Below are 16,722 nucleotides of genomic sequence, written 5' to 3'. Positions count from 1 at the left end.
CTGCTGTACTGAAGAGGGGCTGGTCCTGGCTGGTCCTTTGCAACCCCGGCAGGGGCCGTGGGGGTGGGCGGCCCGGGCCGGGGGGCGATGCCGGGGCCGGGGGGCGATGCCGGGGCCGCCGGTGCTGCAGTGCCGGGGGTGCTGGCGGCGCTGCGGCAGCCGGGGCGAGGCGGGGGGGGGGGGCCGGGCCGGGCCGGGGCCGGGGGGCGGCGGCGGGGCCGGGGCGGGGCGGGGCGGCCCCGGGGCGGGCGCTGCCGGTGCCGCTGCCGGCGCCGGTGCCGGTGCCGCGCGCGTGCGGAGGGGGCGGGGGCGGCGCTCCGGGCCCGGCCCGGGGCTGCGGGGACGGGCGGCGAGGGGCAGGACGGTCCCCGGCTCCGCGGGCCCGGCGCGGCCGCGCTCGGATTATGCGGGAGCCATGAGGCCGCTGCGGGGGTGGCTGCTGGCCGCGCTGCTCTCGCTCGCCGCGCGGGCAGGTAGGTCCGGCCCCGGCCCCGCTGCCGCTCGCCCCCTCCCCGCGTCCCCGCTGCCGGGTCCCCGCTCGCGGCCCCGCTCCCGCTCCGGCCCCGCCGCCGCCGCTGCGGCTTTTTCGCTGCATCGACACATTTTTCCGCAGCGCCGCCCCGCAGCGCCCCGGGAGGGGCCGGTTCCCCCCCCACCCCGCACCACCGGCCCCGCTCCCGCCGCCCTCCCGCCCCCGGCCCCGCACTCCCGGCCGCCCGCTGTCCTCGCGGAGGGTCCCCCGTCCCCCCCCCCCAGCGCTCCGTGTTCGCTATGGCGGTCCCCACCGCCGCCCCCTCGTGTCCCCTCTGGAGGGTCCCTGGCTCTCCCCGAGGAGATGTCCCCACGGCACCCTAAGTGTCCCCTTGGGCTGCGTCCCCATAGCGACCCTCCGATGTCCCCACTCCAGCCGCCCGTTCCCCATGGGAGCTGTACCTCTGTCAGCCCTCCCTGTCCCCTGGATGTCCCCTCGGGGGCTGTCCCCCTGCCAGCCCTCGGTCTTCCGCTGGGATTGTCCCCATCTCAGCCGTCCCTGTCCCCTGGACGTCCCAGGGGACGTGTGCTGCTGTCCCAGACCCCCCGTCCCCGGGAGCAATGGCGTCCGTCAGTCCCCCCCCCGGCCCCCGTGTGCCCCCTCGGGGATGCATCGCTCTTCCAGCCACCCGTGTCCCAGGGGTGTCCCTCCCAGGACCCGCCACTGTACCTCAGGCCTCCCGAGCTCCCCCTCCCAGATGTGTCCCACATGAGCACACAGCCCGTGCTTCCTCCTGGGCACTCCACCAGTCTGGCTGTCCCCGCTGTGTCCCGCAGCCACCCCCCCCCCCGGGACACGTCCCCAGGACACCCCCTCCGGGACGCGGGTCTCCCTTTGGAGATGCAGTGCCCCACCTGGCTGAGCCCCTGAGCACGGCCCCAGCCCCCCGCGCCGGCAGCCCCGCGCCCCCGGCCCTCCCTGAGCGGGCACGGCCGGCTCCCCCGCCCGCAGGTCCCGCTGCGCAGGCCGGCTCTCTGCAGCGGCGGCTGCCCCGGGCCGGATGGCAGGACGGACGGGTGGTCTCCCAGATCACCCACCCCAGCAGGCTGGTGGGGCACAGCTCAGGAGGAGAGGTCCTGAGGCATCAGCTGGACACCAGGGTCAGGAATGAGCCTGGAAGAGGAGGCGGCGAAGGCCCTGTAAGTGAACCGCAGCGCCCGGCCGCCCTCTCCTGGGGCCCGCGGGTGGGTGGCGGGTCTCCAGGCAGCCGGCGCGGCCGTGCCCCAGCACCCGTGTGGCCACCGGCAGCGGGAACCGGGCCCTTTGTGGCCCTGGGGCCCGCACGGCTGCCGCCCCCTCGGCGGGGCACCCACGTGTGCCGCGAGATGCCGTTAAACCCGGCACCGGCGCTGCGAGCGGGCGCCGGGAGGGAGGAACCGGGAGCGGGGAGCGGGACGGCTCCCGCCGAGCAAACGGGCCCCTGGCTGCGGCGGGGCCGGGGGTCCCGGCGCCTCGGGGAGCGGACACTCGGCGGGCGCCGGGGTCGGGGCGCATCGATCCCCGCAGCCGCCCCGGGCGGAGGGCGGAATGAGGAGCTGCAGCTGCCGCAAAGGTGATGGAAACCCGGCGTCCAGTGAAACCGCGGCCGCCGGGAGACGCTGCGGGGGGAGGCCGGGCCGCTGCCGGGAATTCAGGGGCTGTGGGACCCGAGCGCGGCGGGGGGCGGATCCGGGGGCTCTGAGGCTGGGTGGCGGCGCCGGCAGAGCCCCGGGACGTCCCTCGGCGCGGTGCTGCGCGGCGGCAAACGCGCCCTCGTCCCTCCGTCGCCATCCTGAGCCGTGCCCGGGTCTCGGCCAGAGCCCGGGGTACCCCAGGAACGCTTTGGCTTTCCCGGCCGCGGCTGCCGAGGCCCCGCCGGTGCTGAGCCTCCCCCGTGGCCCGTGTCGGGTCTCGGGCAGCTCCCCCCCGCCGCCGCGGGAACTGGGTCAGGAGCGACGGGCACCGGGCCGGGGGGACGGCGGCCGCTGCTCGGAGGCTGCGGCCCCACGCTCCCAAAGGGCTCCCGAGGAGGCGGGTGGCAGCCGTGGGCACCCTCCCGGCGACGCCAGGGATGATTCTGGGGCAGAAAGCAAACCCCCAAAGACATTTCCCTTTACGTCGCTCTTTTGAGGTCAGAAGTGCCCCTCGAGCGGCCGCGGGCTGGGGCAGGGTCATTAACTTTTGCTTTCCGGGGGGGGGGCGGCGCCGGGCACTGGCGCCTCCGGCTCTGCAGGGGCTGCATCTGGCGCGGGTCAGCTTCGTGGTGCACGCCTTCGGCTCTGCCTTCACCCTCGACCTCCAGCTGAACCAGTGAGTGGCCCCAGGGGCACCCACTGTGGGACCGGGGACACTCGCCATAGGGCTGCCGCCCTCCCCTGGCAGGAGGGAGGAGATGAAGCTGGGGGTCCCTGGGGCCAGGAGGAGGTTGTGTGGAGCTGGGGCTCAGCTGTGGGGTGGGGAGAGGGTCCCATGGGGTGCCAGCACCCTCCCAAAGTGGGGAGTCCTGTGCCAGGGTGATGCCATGTGCATGGGTTGTGGGTGGGTGCATGATGAGGGTGCTGCTGGCAGGCCCATGGCACCGATGCCTTCCTTCTCTTGTTCCTCATCCTCCTCACCACTGCGGCCTCTCACCCCCCTGCCTGCTCCCGGCAGCCACCTCCTGGCATCACACTACGTGGAGCGGCACGTCAGTGGCGCGGGCAGCAACGGCAGCCACAGCACGGTAAGCTGCGAGCCGTGCCACGCTCAGCTCTGCCGTGCCATGCCATGCTCTACCACACTGTGCCATGCCGTGCTGTGCCATACCTTGCTGTGCTGCCCCAGCCCCGCAGCTGTGGCTCAGAAGCCCAGGACTGTCCCTGTCAGCTCAGCTGGGGTGTCCCGTGCTGGACTGTGGGTGCTGCTATGGGGGGTGCCAGGGTGTGATGTGTCTCACCCGGGTGCGGGGTGACCTCAGGGTGTGTTGGCCACTGGCTGTGCCAGGGGCAGTGGTGGTTGCCCACCCGGGAGCTGTGGGTGCCAGATGCACCCCAGGCATGACACAGCGAGCCCCAGAGCAGCAGCACGGGGTCAGGGCACGGGCAGGATGGGACCCCGGGCCCGGCTCAGCTGCCTCTCACCACTCTGGCAGGGTGCAGGTGAGCACTGCTACTACCAGGGCTGGATCCGGGGGCAGCCGCGCTCCTTTGTGGCTCTCTCCAGCTGCCAGGGCCTGCGGTGAGTACCCTGTGCCCTTGGATGGGCCAAAACGGGGGTTGGGGGGGTGCCCTGCTCTGCACCCCATTCCCCCCGTCTCTCTTTGCAGCGGGGTCTTCTCAGATGGCCGAGCAACGTACCTGATCGAGCCCCAGGTGGGCACCGAGCACGGGCAGGTGAGTGGCGCTGCGGAGCCAGTTTCCCCACTGCAGCTCCACGGGCTGGGGCTTGGGGACAGTCCTGGGGACACGGGGATGTGGCAGCCCCCCACTGGGACACTCGTCTCCCCGTGACAGGGTCTTCGGCCACACATCGTCCAGCGCATTCCCAGCTGCGCCCGACCGGGTGAGCCTTTGCACGGAGCCGGCGCTGGGCATGGTGACGGTGGCCCCGATGTCCCAGTGACTCTGTGCCCAGTGCCCTGCCAGCTCTGTCCCTTCCCTCCAGGCTGCCTCTTCCCTGCGCTGAACCAGCGCGTCGCGGGTGGGTTACCAAAGCTGCGGCGGCGGCGGCAGGTCAGTAGGGACACCAGCAACATGGGGCAGGGGACAGGGCACATATGGCCAGGGACACGGGGCAGTGGACAGGGCACACGGGCAGGACACGTGGGGCTGGGGACAGGGATGCCTGGGCTGGTGGATTTCTGCTCAGCCCTGGGCTGCCGCAGGTCCGCCGAGCTCAGCACACGGTGCACAGCGAGACCAAGTACATCGAGCTGGCTGTGGTCAACGACCACCAGCTGGTAAGTGCCAGGGGCCCCGGGGCCACTGAGGTGGGGGTTGGAGTGGCCCCTCCCAGCCTAACCTGGCCCCTGGTCCTCCCCAGTTCCTGCAGCTCCGCAAGTCTGTGGTTCTCACCAGCAACTTTGCCAAGTCTGTGGTCAACGTGGCTGATATGGTGAGAGGGTTTTTGGCCCCAGGGGAGTGGTCCCAAGTTTGTCCGCAGGGGATTGGTTCCTGACACCTGGTGGGTTTGTTTGGTGGGGGGAAGCGTTCATTTCCAGGGGCATTTGTCCCCACTGCACTTGTTCCTGGGTGGGGATGTCCCCAGGGCCTGGTGGGTTTGTCTCCTGTAGGGAGGGAGGTTGGTCCCTGGCACCTTGTGGGTTTGATCCCAAGCTTTTGTCCCTGGTATTTTTCGGGTTGGGGGGGGGGGAGTTGTTCCCAGGGTTTTGTCCCTGGGGAGGTTGTCCCAGAGCAGGTTGTCCCCAGCACCTGGGGAGTTTACCCCTGGAGGTTTGTCCTTCAGGAGTTTGACCTTGAGGTGACTGTCTCCAGCAGCTGATGGGTTTGTCCCCAGGGAGTTTGGTCCTGGCACCTGCTGGGTTTGTCCTGGGGGAGATTCTGTCCTCAGGGAGTTGATCCTCAGCACCTGAGGGGCTGATCCCTTGGGGTTTGTCCTCAGAGGATTGATCTCCAGCACCTAACGGATTTGTCCCTGGGAGGGGGGGAGGTCCCGGCGAGGAGTTTCATCCCTGGCACCGTCCCCTCCTCATCACCACAGATCTACAAGGAGCAGCTCAACACTCGCATCGTGCTGGTGGCCATGGAGACGTGGGCCTTGGAGGACCGGATCCGGGTGGGGGAGGATTCCCTGGAGACCCTGAATGAGTTTGTGAAGTACCGTCGCGAGGGGCCGTTGGAGCACAGCGACACCGTCCACCTCTTCTCGTGAGTGCCACGGCTGCAGCCCCTCCGCGGGGCCTGGAGCTGCCGGCCCCGGCCCCACCTGCCCCGTCCCCACCGGCCCCGTCCCCGCAGGGGTCGGACGTTCCAGAGCAGCCGCAGCGGCACGGCCTTCGTGGGGGGGATCTGCTCTCCTGCCCGCGCCGGTGGCGTCAATGAGGTGGGTGCAGCGAGACCCAGCCCTGGGAGCGAGGTGGGGGCGGGAGGTCGCTGCGGTGACCCCCCGCCCGTCCGTCCCCGCGCAGTACGGCACCGTGGCGGCCATGGCGGTGACGCTGGCGCAGACGCTGGGGCAGAACGTGGGCATGATGTGGAACAAGCACCGCACGGCCGCAGGTACCCTGGAGGGCACCCCCCGGGAGGGGGCTGGGGGCGCGGACGGGACGGCGCGGTGCCACCCACAGCCATCTCCCCCTTCCCTCTGCTCCAGGGGACTGCCGCTGTCCGGACTCGTGGCTGGGCTGCATCATGGAGGACACAGGGTGGGTGCCCGCTGGGCCGTCGCCGGGGGTCCTGCTCGCTCGGGGTGGGCGGCTGTGCCCGGTGCAGGGGTGACGGTGCCCGTCCCACAGGTACTACCTCCCGCGGAAGTTCTCCCGCTGCAGCATCGACGAGTACAACCAGTTCCTGCAGGACGGCGGCGGCAGCTGCCTCTTCAACAAGCCCCTGAAGGTATCGGCCTGGGGCGGCTGCGCGGGCGGGGAAGGGGGAACAGCGCCCTGGGGCTGGCTCCGAGGGTCCCTCAGGACTCGCCTCTCCCTCAGCCCCAGCCACATCCAAGGTGACGGTACCTGCATCAAACCATGTGTCCCTGATGGGGGAAAGAGCCCGACCCTTGTCCCTTGTGCTGACGGCGAGCGGCGCCGGGGTCCCACTGTCCCCCAGGTGCCCTTTTAGGGGTGTTCACGGCAGCACCCAGCTCTGGGCCCCTCAGCATCTCTCACTCCCCCCTCCTCGGTCCCGGCAGCTCCTGGACCCTCCGGAGTGCGGCAACGGCTTCGTGGAGGCGGGAGAGGAGTGTGACTGCGGCTCGCTGGCGGTGAGCACGGCGCGGGGCTGGCAGCGCGGCGGGGCCAGGGTACTGCAGGGGCTGACGGGCTGTGCCGGGCTGTGCCATGCCGGGCTGGCCGCTGTCCTGGCAGGAGTGCGCGAGGAGCGGGGGCAACTGCTGCAAGAAGTGCACACTGACCCACGACGCCATGTGCAGCGACGGGCTCTGCTGCAAAGGCTGTAAGGTGAGCGGGGCTGGGGCCGGATCCAGCGGGTCCTGTGCTGTGGGGGTCCTGTGCCGGGGGCTCCTGACGTGCGGCCTCTCCCCGGCGCAGTACGAGCCCCGTGGCGTGGCGTGTCGAGAGGCCGTGAACGAGTGCGACATCCCCGAGAGCTGCACCGGGGACTCCAGCCAGGTGAGCGGAGCTGGGGGCACACGGGGGGACACAGTGTGGGGACACGTGGCGTCACACGCCCCCTTCCTCCTGTCCCCCTCAGTGTCCCCCCAACCTCCACAAGCTGGATGGGTACTTCTGTGAGAATGAGCAGGTGAGTCGGGCACGGCACGGCGGGACACGGCTGTGGGGCTGGGGCACATCCCTGGGAGCTGGGGCATGTTCCCAGGGGCTGGAGAACGTCCCAGTGCAGCAACCACAGCCACAGGCTGGGGAGGGGTCTGCGGGGAGCTGATCTCACATCAGCCGGGGTCCCAGAGGGTCCTGAGCCCTCACTGTGGCAGCTCTGTGCCCCCTGTGCCACACACTTTCCCTCTGTCCATGGATCCCAGATCACACAGTTTCTTGCAGCTGTGGGCTGTGCAAACCCACGGGGTGCAAACCTCCCTCATGCCACTGGCCCCTGGCCGCACACAGCCAGGGCTCTCCAGTCCCTGTGCCATCAGAGCCCCCTGGGCCAGGAGTCCTGGAGCAGAGCAGTGCGGGGGGGACTCTGTCCTTGCCCCACCTCCCTGGCCACGAGCCCCCACCAGCCTCGTGCCCCCGCCAGCCCCGTGCCCCTCTCCTTCTCCTCAGGGCCGGTGCTACGGTGGGCGCTGCAAAACCCGGGACCGGCAGTGCAACACGCTGTGGGGCCACGGTAGGTGCCGGCCCTGGGCGGGGCTTTGCCTGGGGGAGGACGGGCAGGGGCACGTGGGTGACACTTGTTCTGTCCCAGGCTCAGCCGAGCGCTTCTGCTACGAGAAGCTGAACGTGGAGGGGACGGAGAGGGGCAACTGCGGGCGCGAGGGCGCGGGCTGGCTGCAGTGCAACAAGCAGTGAGTGAGCCCCACGGCCCCCCCCGCCGCCCCTCGCCTCCCGCTGACGCCCTCGGTGCCTTCCAGGGACGTGCTCTGCGGGTTCCTGCTCTGCGCCAACATCTCGGGCGCTCCCCGGCTCGGGGAGCTCAGCGGCGAGATCGCAGCCACCACCTTCTTCCACCAAAACCGCTACGTGGACTGCAGGTGGGTGCCCGGCCGCGGGGACGGGGACGGGCACTGGGATGGGGATGGGATGGGGACAGGGGCGGCTCGCAGCAGGGGTCCCGGTGGCAGCCGCTCTCGCCCTCCCTGCGCAGGGGGGGACACGTGCAGCTGGTGGACGGCTCCGACCTGAGCTACGTGGAGGACGGGACGCCCTGCGGGCCCGGCATGCTGTGTCTCGACCGCAAATGCCTTCCAGCCACGGCCTTTAACTTCAGCTCCTGCCCCGGCAGCTGGGATGGGAAGATCTGCTTCGACCACGGGGTGAGGGACACGGGGCAGGGGACAAAGGGGATGGCGGTGTCACAGCAGCGGGGGGGGTGTCACGGCACCGGGGGTGACACTGTCCCCTCAGGTTTGCAGCAACGAGGGCAAGTGCATCTGCCGAGCAGAGTGGACGGGGAAGGACTGCAGCGTCTACGACCCCATCCCTGAGCCGAAGCCCACGGGGGAGATGGAGCGATATAAGGGTCTGTGTGCCCTGTGGGGGGAGTGGGGACACGGGATGGGCTCCCCTTGTCCCTGCTGTCCCCAGGGGACAAACCTCATCCAGCCGGGGGGGCTCAGGGTCACCCCCATCCCTGGTGCCACAGCTCCACTGGGCACAGCTGGGCTTTGTTCTCCCCAGGAGCCCCCAGCACTGGGGCTGCGTCCCCATGTTGTCCTCCCCCCACTGACTTGTGTCCTTGTCCCCTCCTCCCTGTCCCCTCTGTCACAGGTCCCAGTGGCACCAACATCATTATCGGCTCCATCGCAGGGGCCGTGCTGGTGGCCGCCATCGTCCTCGGGGGCACAGGATGGGGCTTTAAGTAAGCAGCCGCCGCGAGCCACGCCCCCCCAGCCCTCTGCCACAGCCCCCACACACACTGGGCACCCCAGGAAGGGAGATAACGGCTCCTAGTCCCCTGTCCCAACCCCTGCATGTGGCACTGGGGGTCCCTGTCCCTCTGACCAGCCCTGGCTGTGTCCGTCCCCAAGCCTGTTGCTGTGCTGGCCGGGGGGGATGTTGCGGTGGCCCCAGGCGTGTGCGCTCCTGGCCGTGGGAGCAGGGACAGGCGGGGACACGCACTCCAGCAGCGTGGGGGACACGGGCTGGCACTAACGCTTCTCTCCTCTCCCCCCGCCGCCCCTCAAGGAACATCCGCCGCGGAAGGTACGACCCGGCGCAGCAGGGAGTGTAACCGCCCCCATCAGGGACTGTAACCGCCCCCCCATCGTCTCCTCCTCACGTCACTGTCACCGTCACCGTCCCGTCGGCTGCTGACGGCGCGGGAGCCCCGGCCGGGCGCTCTGTCCGTGTCGCTGTGTGTCCGGCCGTGCTGTCTCCATCTCTGTGCCCCCTCACAGCTGAAAAGAGACAGTGGTTGGGGCTGGGGGGTGCCTGGCAGCAGCTCCCCCGCCGGTGCTGGCTCTTTTCAGCTCCGTGTCCCCCCCGTGTGTCCCCCCCGTGTCACAGCCTCACACTAAACACCCCCCCACTTCTGTGTTGCAGGTCCGGGGGGTCCTGAGAGGAGCTGCTCTGCTCCCCCCGCCCCCCAGTGCCTCATTAACAGCAATTAAAGGGGCGCCGCTGATGAGGAGGAGAGCGGGGGGGGGGGCAGCCGGGACCCCCCCCCCGACCCCCACCGCACCGTCACGAATGTACCAGCCCCCCGGGGCTGCAGCTCCCCCCGGCACTGGGATGAATGTACCTGCGGGGGTGAGCGGGGACCCCCGGCCCCACCGACAACCTCCTGCCACCCCCATCGACATCTTCCAGCCTTGGGGCCTGAGCCTCCCCAATGGTGGGCCAGTAACTCCAGTCCCAGGCCAGTAACCCCAGTCCAGGGCCAGCCCCCCATCCCAGGGCAAGGCCTGGGTATCATGGCCCCCCCTCCCGCCAGGTGCCAGGTCTGGGATGGGCTCCATGGGGGATCCAGGTCTCCATTCCCAGATGTGCCCCCCCCAGGCAACTCAGCAGCCCCCATGTGGGGTGCATCTCCCCAAGCTCCTTCCCTCCTCCAGTATGGCTGCATCCCCCCAGCCACAGGACCCCCAGGTCCCCAGGTGGGGACTGGCACCCCCCGGTGCCAGGCCGTCCCTCTTTTCCCCCTCCTGCCCCGGTGCCCCAGCTCAGGCAGGTGAACCCCAAACTGGTGGCCCTGGGGCCGGGGGGGGACGACAGCAGGGCCCAAGCTGGGCGGCGGCTCCTCAGCGCTGGGCCGGGGGCCACGGGACCGGGGGGGGGGGAGGTCTGCAGCACCATCACTGTCACCGCACCGTCCCCACGGCACACGGCGGGGCTCGTGCTCCCGAGCGAGCCGCCGCCGCCCCGGCCTCCGGGGACCCCGGCACCGGGACAAACACGAGATCAACGGGGGGGCTTCTTCACGAGTTTAACGCCGCGAGGCCGAGCGGCCGGGACGGGACGGGGGCTGCACCCGGTGCTTCCAGAGCCACGCGAGGAAACCAGCCCGCCCGCAGCCCCCAGCCCGCCCCGCGCCGGTCCCGCCCCGCCTTCGCTCCGCGCCGCCGCCCGCCGCCGCGATGGGCCCGGGGCTGGGGGGGCTCCGCCGCCCCGCGCCCCCCGCCCCGCTTTGCACGCGCTGGGAGCCGCTGCCGGGGCCGCCGCGCTCCCGCCCGGGCCCGGCCCCGCGACGCCTCCTGCAATGTGGCACAATTTATTACAATAAAGGTTTGGAAAACGAGGCCGGTTCTGGTTGTGCCCGGCGGCGCGGCCGCTGCCCGCCCTGCTCCCTTCCGGCCCGCTCCACCGCGTTCCGCCCCGGCCCGGCCCCCGAGTCGGGGTCCCAGCGTACGCCCTCTTGTCTCTGCCCCGTCCCAGGACTGCGCCTGGGGGACGCGGCTCAGACCGCATCGCGTGTGCCCATCACCGGCCCCCGGCACATCTCTGGGACACGGGAGCAGGTCCCCGTCCCCTCCCAGGGACACGCTCGCCGCGCTCTGCAGCCGGGGGAAGCAAACCCAGGCGCACGGGGCCTTGGGGATGGAGCCTCAGGCCCCAGAGCCGCCCGCAGCGGTGGAGCGCGTTCCCATGGGACGTCGCAGGCGTGCTCAGCTGGGGCTGCTCCGGCGGAGCTCGGCACAACCGGCCTCAGCCCGGCCGGAGCCCTCGGCGCAGCGGCTCCCGTCACAGCGGCCACGAGAGGGCTCTCCCGGCTCAGGGCATGCTCCGGGATGCTCCAGGGACGTCCGGACTCCGGCCCCGAGCCAGGAGGACGCGGCCTGAGGACAAAGGGCCAGCCCAAGGGAGATGCTCCTTGACCGGCTCCCCAGGACCACGAAAGCTCCGGGAGCGGGAGGGTGCAGTGCCCAAAGGCACACGCTTCGCTCCCGCACAAGCTGCTGCGGCTCCTTTAACGCTCCCTGCCTGTGCCGTGGCTCCGGCAGGGATGGGGTTAACGCTCGGGGGCGGGGAAGGGGCCGCCCATGTGATCCGCGCGCTATAAGAGGGTCGCGGCCGGAGGGTCGCGGCGCGTTGCGGGGCTGTGGCTGTGCCGTCGGGACCCAGCGGTGAGCGGCGACAGCGGGCGGCTCCTTCCTTCCTTCCTCCCTCTGCTCTTTGTTCTCCTCTCCTGCTCGTCCACTGCCTGGCAAAGCTTTGCCCTTTCCTCCGGGGTCTGCTGAGCTGGGGAGCAGCGGCGCGGGTCGCTTGGTGCTGGCTGGTTTGAAGCCATGACAGTCCTTTTTGGTACCCAGCGTGGGGCACGAAGCGTTGGGGTAAGGACAGATCTGCCCAGAATGTGCTGGAACAAAGGTGTTACACTGGTGTCTTGTACGAGTTAAGCAAGGCAGCTGGTCACAAGGCTGGCTCCTCCGTTTATGTGCTGGTGTTACACGAACTCTGACCTGCTGTGTGTTCCCTGCAGTGCTGTTTATCACCTCTGGGAGAGGGACGGAGACCGTGATTGTGTTGTACTGGCTGCTGACACCGTATGATGCGGTTGTGTTGGTTATATTGGTTCTGGGGCTGGGCTGGTGTGTCTGGGCAGCATTGTTGGCACTCCCATCCCGTGGGCTTTTCCTCTCAGTGATCTCACCCAGTCTCTGGGGAGGGCACAGAGGGGATGCTTTCTCTTCCTTTTCACCTCTCCTTTCTCCTCATGGCAGATTACAGCAGCCTTGGAGGATTCTGAGCACCCGTGGGAGATTCCAGTCATCCTGCTTTTACTGCTCTGTCTCATGTTCCATGTCTTGCCTGAGGTTGTTCCCCAAAGGTCTGTCCCAAGGCTGGACAGTCACAGGTGGGAGAATAGGGGCAGGGATCTGGGGTGGATCCTGCCAGCCCAGCCCCTCAGGGTGGATCCCACCAGCCCCAAACCTGCCATGGGCAGCAATAAAGGCAGATCCCTCGTTATTAGCAAAACCAAGGACACAAGCAGCCAGCTCTCGCTCTGTGCCTTGACCCTGACGTGCCTCAGCTCCTCTGGCTGCCGAAGCCTGGCCATCTGGCGGTGACTCTTCAGCTATAATCTGAGGAGGCAGACTTGGCTGCTGGGGTGTGCCCAGGGCTGGAAGCCCTGACGGCGTCCCAGCGCGTGGCTGAGGCCGGGGCTGCGGCGTGGGCAGCCCCACGGGAGCGGCAGGGTGCCTCAGCACAGGGAGGCTGAGGGCTTCCAGCTCCTGGGCCAGCTTTTGGGAGCAGAGGGAGCTGTCAGCTGGAAGGGGCCAGGCCCAAGGCTCCCAGCACTGCTGGCCAGTGCTTGTGGCAGCTTTGCAAACACAGGAGGCTGTGGTGAGCACACCCAGGTGCCAGGCTGCTGCCTCCCACGAGCCGACACTCGGTGATACCCAGTGTCTGAAGCCTTTGCCTGGGAAAGCTGAGTATCATCCTGCCTTTAGGCCAGCAGGAGGATGGCAGAGCTGAGACCTTCTGCCGACCCACTCCAGACACCACTGCCTGGACTGAAACTGAGCTGCTGCATTACTTCATGTCAGTTTCCTTAGGGCTGATCCCACTGAAGCTGTGTGTGTTGTTTGAGACTGTTGATGTTTCCCAAGGCCTTGTGGCTCTGTCAGACAAAGCATTGTCTAGAAACAGAATGCCCAAGGTAAGACCAGCAGATGCTCAAGATGTAACTGAGTGAGCAGAGTGTTGTCCCACCAGTGATAACAAATCACCTCAGCAAATCAGTAACAACTGTAGAATTCAGTGGCTGTTTCCTGGAATAGCTGTGTCTATGGTCAGGCATTGAATAGTCATGTTTTAATGTATCAGAGGAGTGTGCTTTTGCCCCTGTGCCCCAGCACTGCAATAAAGAATCCCTGCTTCATCCCAATCCTGTGTGACTGAGGCTTCATTTCGGCATCCTTACCCAGCCGCACCTAACTTCCCACTGGCAGTGAGGAATGTTAGAGAGCAAGGGGGTTTGGAAGCTCTGACTTCAACTTCTAATGGCAATGAGGAGCCCCCGAGAGCAAAACCCCCAGACTTCCCAAGCCTGCACTCAAACCAGACACATGTCACCCCCAAGTCACTTTTCCAAGCTCTGTGTGGGTCACCAGGTGTGGGTGAAGGGGCTCCCAAGGGCAGCTGGCTCTGCTACCAACACAAGCACATGAGGCTGCTTCAGCCCTCCCCCATACACACACACAACAGCAGTGGGCCCCAAAAGTCAGGGGGGAAGGAAAAAGAGAGGAGCTGAGCCTCCAAGCTGGGCTGAGGAACTGGAGCAATGGTCCCAGGGAACAGGGGGGCAGCTGGGCCCAGGAGGAGCTGCCTGGGGCCCCCTGTGTTGGTAGCTGCTCCCCTGAGCTCTCAGGGGCTGGAGGGGTGTGAACAGGGAAGGGAGGATTTTGGGGAGCCCAGAAGATGGGCAGTGGCCTAGAAAGGTGACTGAGGGCTTCAGTGTGCTTTAACTTAGGTTGTGTAGCTGCTGGGTCTGGGGGAAGGTGACAGTGTCCTAGGGTCAAGGGGGAAACCCAGTTCCTTGGGTCTGGCATGTCTAGGCTGTGCAAAATCATTTCCAAGCCCCTTTAGGAGCAATCTCCTGCTTGCCAGGACATTGCCTTGTAGGTCTTTTCCAGCTCCAAGCCCCGAGTTTCCATTTCTGCTTTAGCCTGGGCAGAGATGGGGTGGCAGGATGGGTGCAGCACGTCTGACAGCTCAGCAGTTCAAAGCCTGGGCAGAGATGGGGTGGCAGGACGGGTGCAGCACGTCTGACAGCTCAGCAGTTCAAAGCCTGGGCAGCAGAACTTCATTGTCGATCCCCAGGGGGCCCATTTGCCCTTGTCAGCACAGCTGGAGCAGGGAGGGAGGGCAGGCACCGAGCTCGGTGGGATCACCAACCAGAGGTTAAACCCTCATCAGCTCAGGTTAACCAGCAGGAGCCAGGGAGCATGGAGTTAAACTGGCAAAGGCTCCCTTTCTCTGAGTTTTTCTTCCCAGTCTTTCTTGAGGATTTAAATTTGTAGCAATTTATTAAATTAGCTCTGAAGTCTCTCAGGGTCTGTGCTCTCCAGGCCTGTGGCACTCCAGGGCAGAGCACTCTGCTTAATGATTCCCCCACTCTGGCTGCTGCCCTGTTTCTGGGATCTCCTCTCCTAACAAGGATCTTCTCTTCCCTTGCTGGACACCAGCCTATGCCCACCAATAGGAAATGCAGCAGCTTCAGCCTTGCAGAGTATCACAAATTAGTGCTGTTGTTTAAAAAACCAAGGGGGTCATTATGTAAGAGCCACAGTCCTGCTCTGGCCAGCAGTCAGCAAGGAAGGGCAGTAAGTGAGGAAAAAGCTGATTTTGGAGACACCCATTAGAGCAGAATTTCCTTTCCCAGCTGGGTGGCATATCCCTGATGGCCCCAGGAACTGCCCTCCCTGCCCCATTCTGCAGGAGAGAAATACCCTGTGGCAGGGGGATTTAACAGACATGCTGATGAAGGAAACTGCAGGTAGCTTGAGCTCTCTTGGAAATCATACATTCATAGAACAGTTTTGTTTGCAAAAACCCTTTCAGCTCCTGGAGTCCCAACCCTGCCCTCACCCTGCCCAGCCCAGCACCCCTGGCCCTCAGCACCTCAGCTTTGTGATCCCTCCAGGGCTGGGCACTCCCTGGGCAGCCTGGCACAGGGGCTGACACCCCTCTCAGGGAAACAGTTCTGCCTCAGCTCCAATCTCAGCCTCCCCTGGGGCAACTTGAGGCCATTTCCTCTTGTCACGTCACTTGTTACTGGGGAGCAGAGACCAACCCCCACCTCACTCCAGCCTCCACATTTTAGGTGACCCAACATGTAAACCACTTGCCCTCTATCTCTCTCCACCCTTCTATCATTTCAGGCAAGGTGGCTATTTTGTACCTGCAGAGCAGTGTAGGAGCCCTGCAGCACCCTGTGCCATGGCAAGGGTGCAGAGCAGCACAGCCTCCCCCAGGCTACTCAACAGGACTGCATCTCTTTCCTCAGTGTAGAAGTTTCTCAGTGCTGCCAGGCTCCTGGACACGTGTCCTCCCTTGTGCCCTCCCCTGGCTTGCTGCAGGTGACCTGGCAGCTGCTCAGCCACACTACAAGTCCTCACCAATCCCTATTCTTACCTATTTTAGACAGAAGCAATTCTGGCCACCATCTCTTTATGGGACTGGAAGTATCTCAAACTTCCCTTTCACCTGCTTGAGGTCAGGCAGCACCTGCAGAGAGATGGAACAACTGGGGTGGTGCTGCTCACACTTCACCCTGAGCAGCAGTTCTGCTCTGGGAGGGGGAACACACACCCCCAGGCCAGCCCAGGGCCACAGCAGCTCCTGTCTCCCAACCTTCACCAGCTGCCAAAGCACTGCTCTGCTACTTGCAAATTCCATTAGTGCATTTGATATTTGTGGGGGAAAACATATAAATCAATGAAAATATCAATATAATCAATATATCACAATACCAGAAGATCCTGGTTTAAAGACTGAGAAGCACAGCTAGCTCCTCCTGCCCTCCAGCCCAGCCATTCCCCTCTGCTCCCAGCCCTGGCACAGCTCCTGGGCACTCACCGGCCTGTGAAAATAACCGTCTCAGCTGGGCAAACCACTTCTTCCCTGGCCCTGATGGCCAGAAGATTTACATTTCATGCTCCCCTTGTCTGGGTCACATATCTCAGCACCAAATGCACCAGGCTGATCCATCCCCAGCTGTCAGGGATCTTCGCTGCACGTCTCTCTCCACCTCATTTCAGAGCCTTTGCAGCAGCTTGTATTGCCATGAGAGAAGCTGGTTCCCTTCTCATGGAGAACAAGGAGGAAACGTTCCCAGGGAGTGTGTTCATCTCCCCACAGAGTGTGTGCCAGCCACAGGCCCACAGAGATGTAGCAGGCAGCTGATGGACTCTGACTGACTGACTTCTCAGCAGCTGCCTCCAAGTCCTTCTGAAACACTAATGAGTTTCTTACCACAGACACACACACAGAGTTGACTCATCAGCCCCATTTTGTGATTCATGCCTCACACGTCAGGGGAAGGGCTCGCCCTGGGCAGGGTCACCCTCAGCTCAGAGGAAAGCAGCTCCTTCCAAAGGACTGCACCTCTGACAGGCCAGTGAGCTTTGTAAAGCACCCAGGGTACCTGCAAACAGACCTCTGGACTTCAATTAGCACTACACATAATTAATCAAGTACACCATTTTTGGGGGGTGTCCCTTTCCTCTCTTAAAACCCACAGACAACATACACATTTCTCTCAGTCACTCGCTGTTTCCACAGCTTTATCCCCCCCCTTGCACCTCCAGCCCAACCCCAAACACAGGCAGGAGCCCCACGAGGCACCACGACAGCGCTTCTGGGATGGGACGCAGCACACACAGCCATGTGCTCAGCACTGTGACACAGCTTCAGGGGACAGCCAACAAGGAACACTGCTACCAACCAGTAACAGAAAGGGAGAGGAGTC

At 65.9% G+C, this 16,722-nt stretch overlaps 2 protein-coding genes and 1 long non-coding RNA gene across 3 annotated transcripts in view; 2 read left to right on the top strand and 1 right to left on the bottom strand.

The window, feature by feature from the left end:
- The first annotated feature begins 398 nt into the window (after positions 1-398).
- LOC133628499 (disintegrin and metalloproteinase domain-containing protein 11-like) lies at positions 399-9,420 on the top strand. The gene is made up of 26 exons (XM_062016738.1): positions 399-473; positions 1,484-1,671; positions 2,745-2,821; positions 3,164-3,233; positions 3,642-3,727; positions 3,816-3,882; positions 4,003-4,051; positions 4,154-4,221; positions 4,374-4,448; positions 4,532-4,603; positions 5,210-5,376; positions 5,467-5,551; positions 5,637-5,727; positions 5,822-5,873; positions 5,964-6,063; positions 6,359-6,430; positions 6,534-6,626; positions 6,717-6,797; positions 6,880-6,930; positions 7,413-7,476; positions 7,555-7,654; positions 7,721-7,840; positions 7,954-8,122; positions 8,214-8,328; positions 8,577-8,667; positions 8,994-9,420. Exons 1-26 carry the CDS (start codon positions 416-418, stop codon positions 9,037-9,039), a joined length of 2,307 nt encoding a protein of 768 aa, XP_061872722.1. The 5' UTR covers positions 399-415; the 3' UTR covers positions 9,040-9,420.
- Positions 9,006-16,722, bottom strand: part of LOC104556903 (gap junction gamma-1 protein) — a 33,652-nt gene continuing 25,935 nt past the window's right edge. The window contains exon 4 of the transcript XR_009820727.1: positions 9,006-9,205. The gene's annotated coding sequence lies outside the window, so the exon portion shown is untranslated. The remainder of the gene's footprint in view (positions 9,206-16,722) is intronic.
- Positions 11,346-13,137, top strand: LOC133628552 (uncharacterized). The gene is made up of 2 exons (XR_009820743.1): positions 11,346-11,578; positions 11,728-13,137. It is a non-coding gene; the product is annotated as an uncharacterized LOC133628552 (long non-coding RNA).

This window comes from Colius striatus, chromosome W (genome assembly GCF_028858725.1).
Source record: "Colius striatus isolate bColStr4 chromosome W, bColStr4.1.hap1, whole genome shotgun sequence".
Taxonomy (NCBI): Eukaryota; Metazoa; Chordata; class Aves; order Coliiformes; family Coliidae; genus Colius; species Colius striatus.
This window is presented reverse-complemented; position numbering and strand designations above follow the sequence as displayed.

Bases quoted from the DNA above. Each gene is read 5' to 3' on its own strand.
- LOC133628499 (XM_062016738.1), top strand. From the start codon at position 416: ATGAGGCCGCTGCGGGGGTGGCTGCTGGCCGCGCTGCTCTCGCTCGCC. The intron at 4,449-4,531 runs GTAAGTGCCAGG...GGTCCTCCCCAG, and splicing joins TGGTCAACGACCACCAGCTG to TTCCTGCAGCTCCGCAAGTC. The intron at 8,123-8,213 runs GTGAGGGACACG...CTGTCCCCTCAG, and splicing joins AGATCTGCTTCGACCACGGG to GTTTGCAGCAACGAGGGCAA.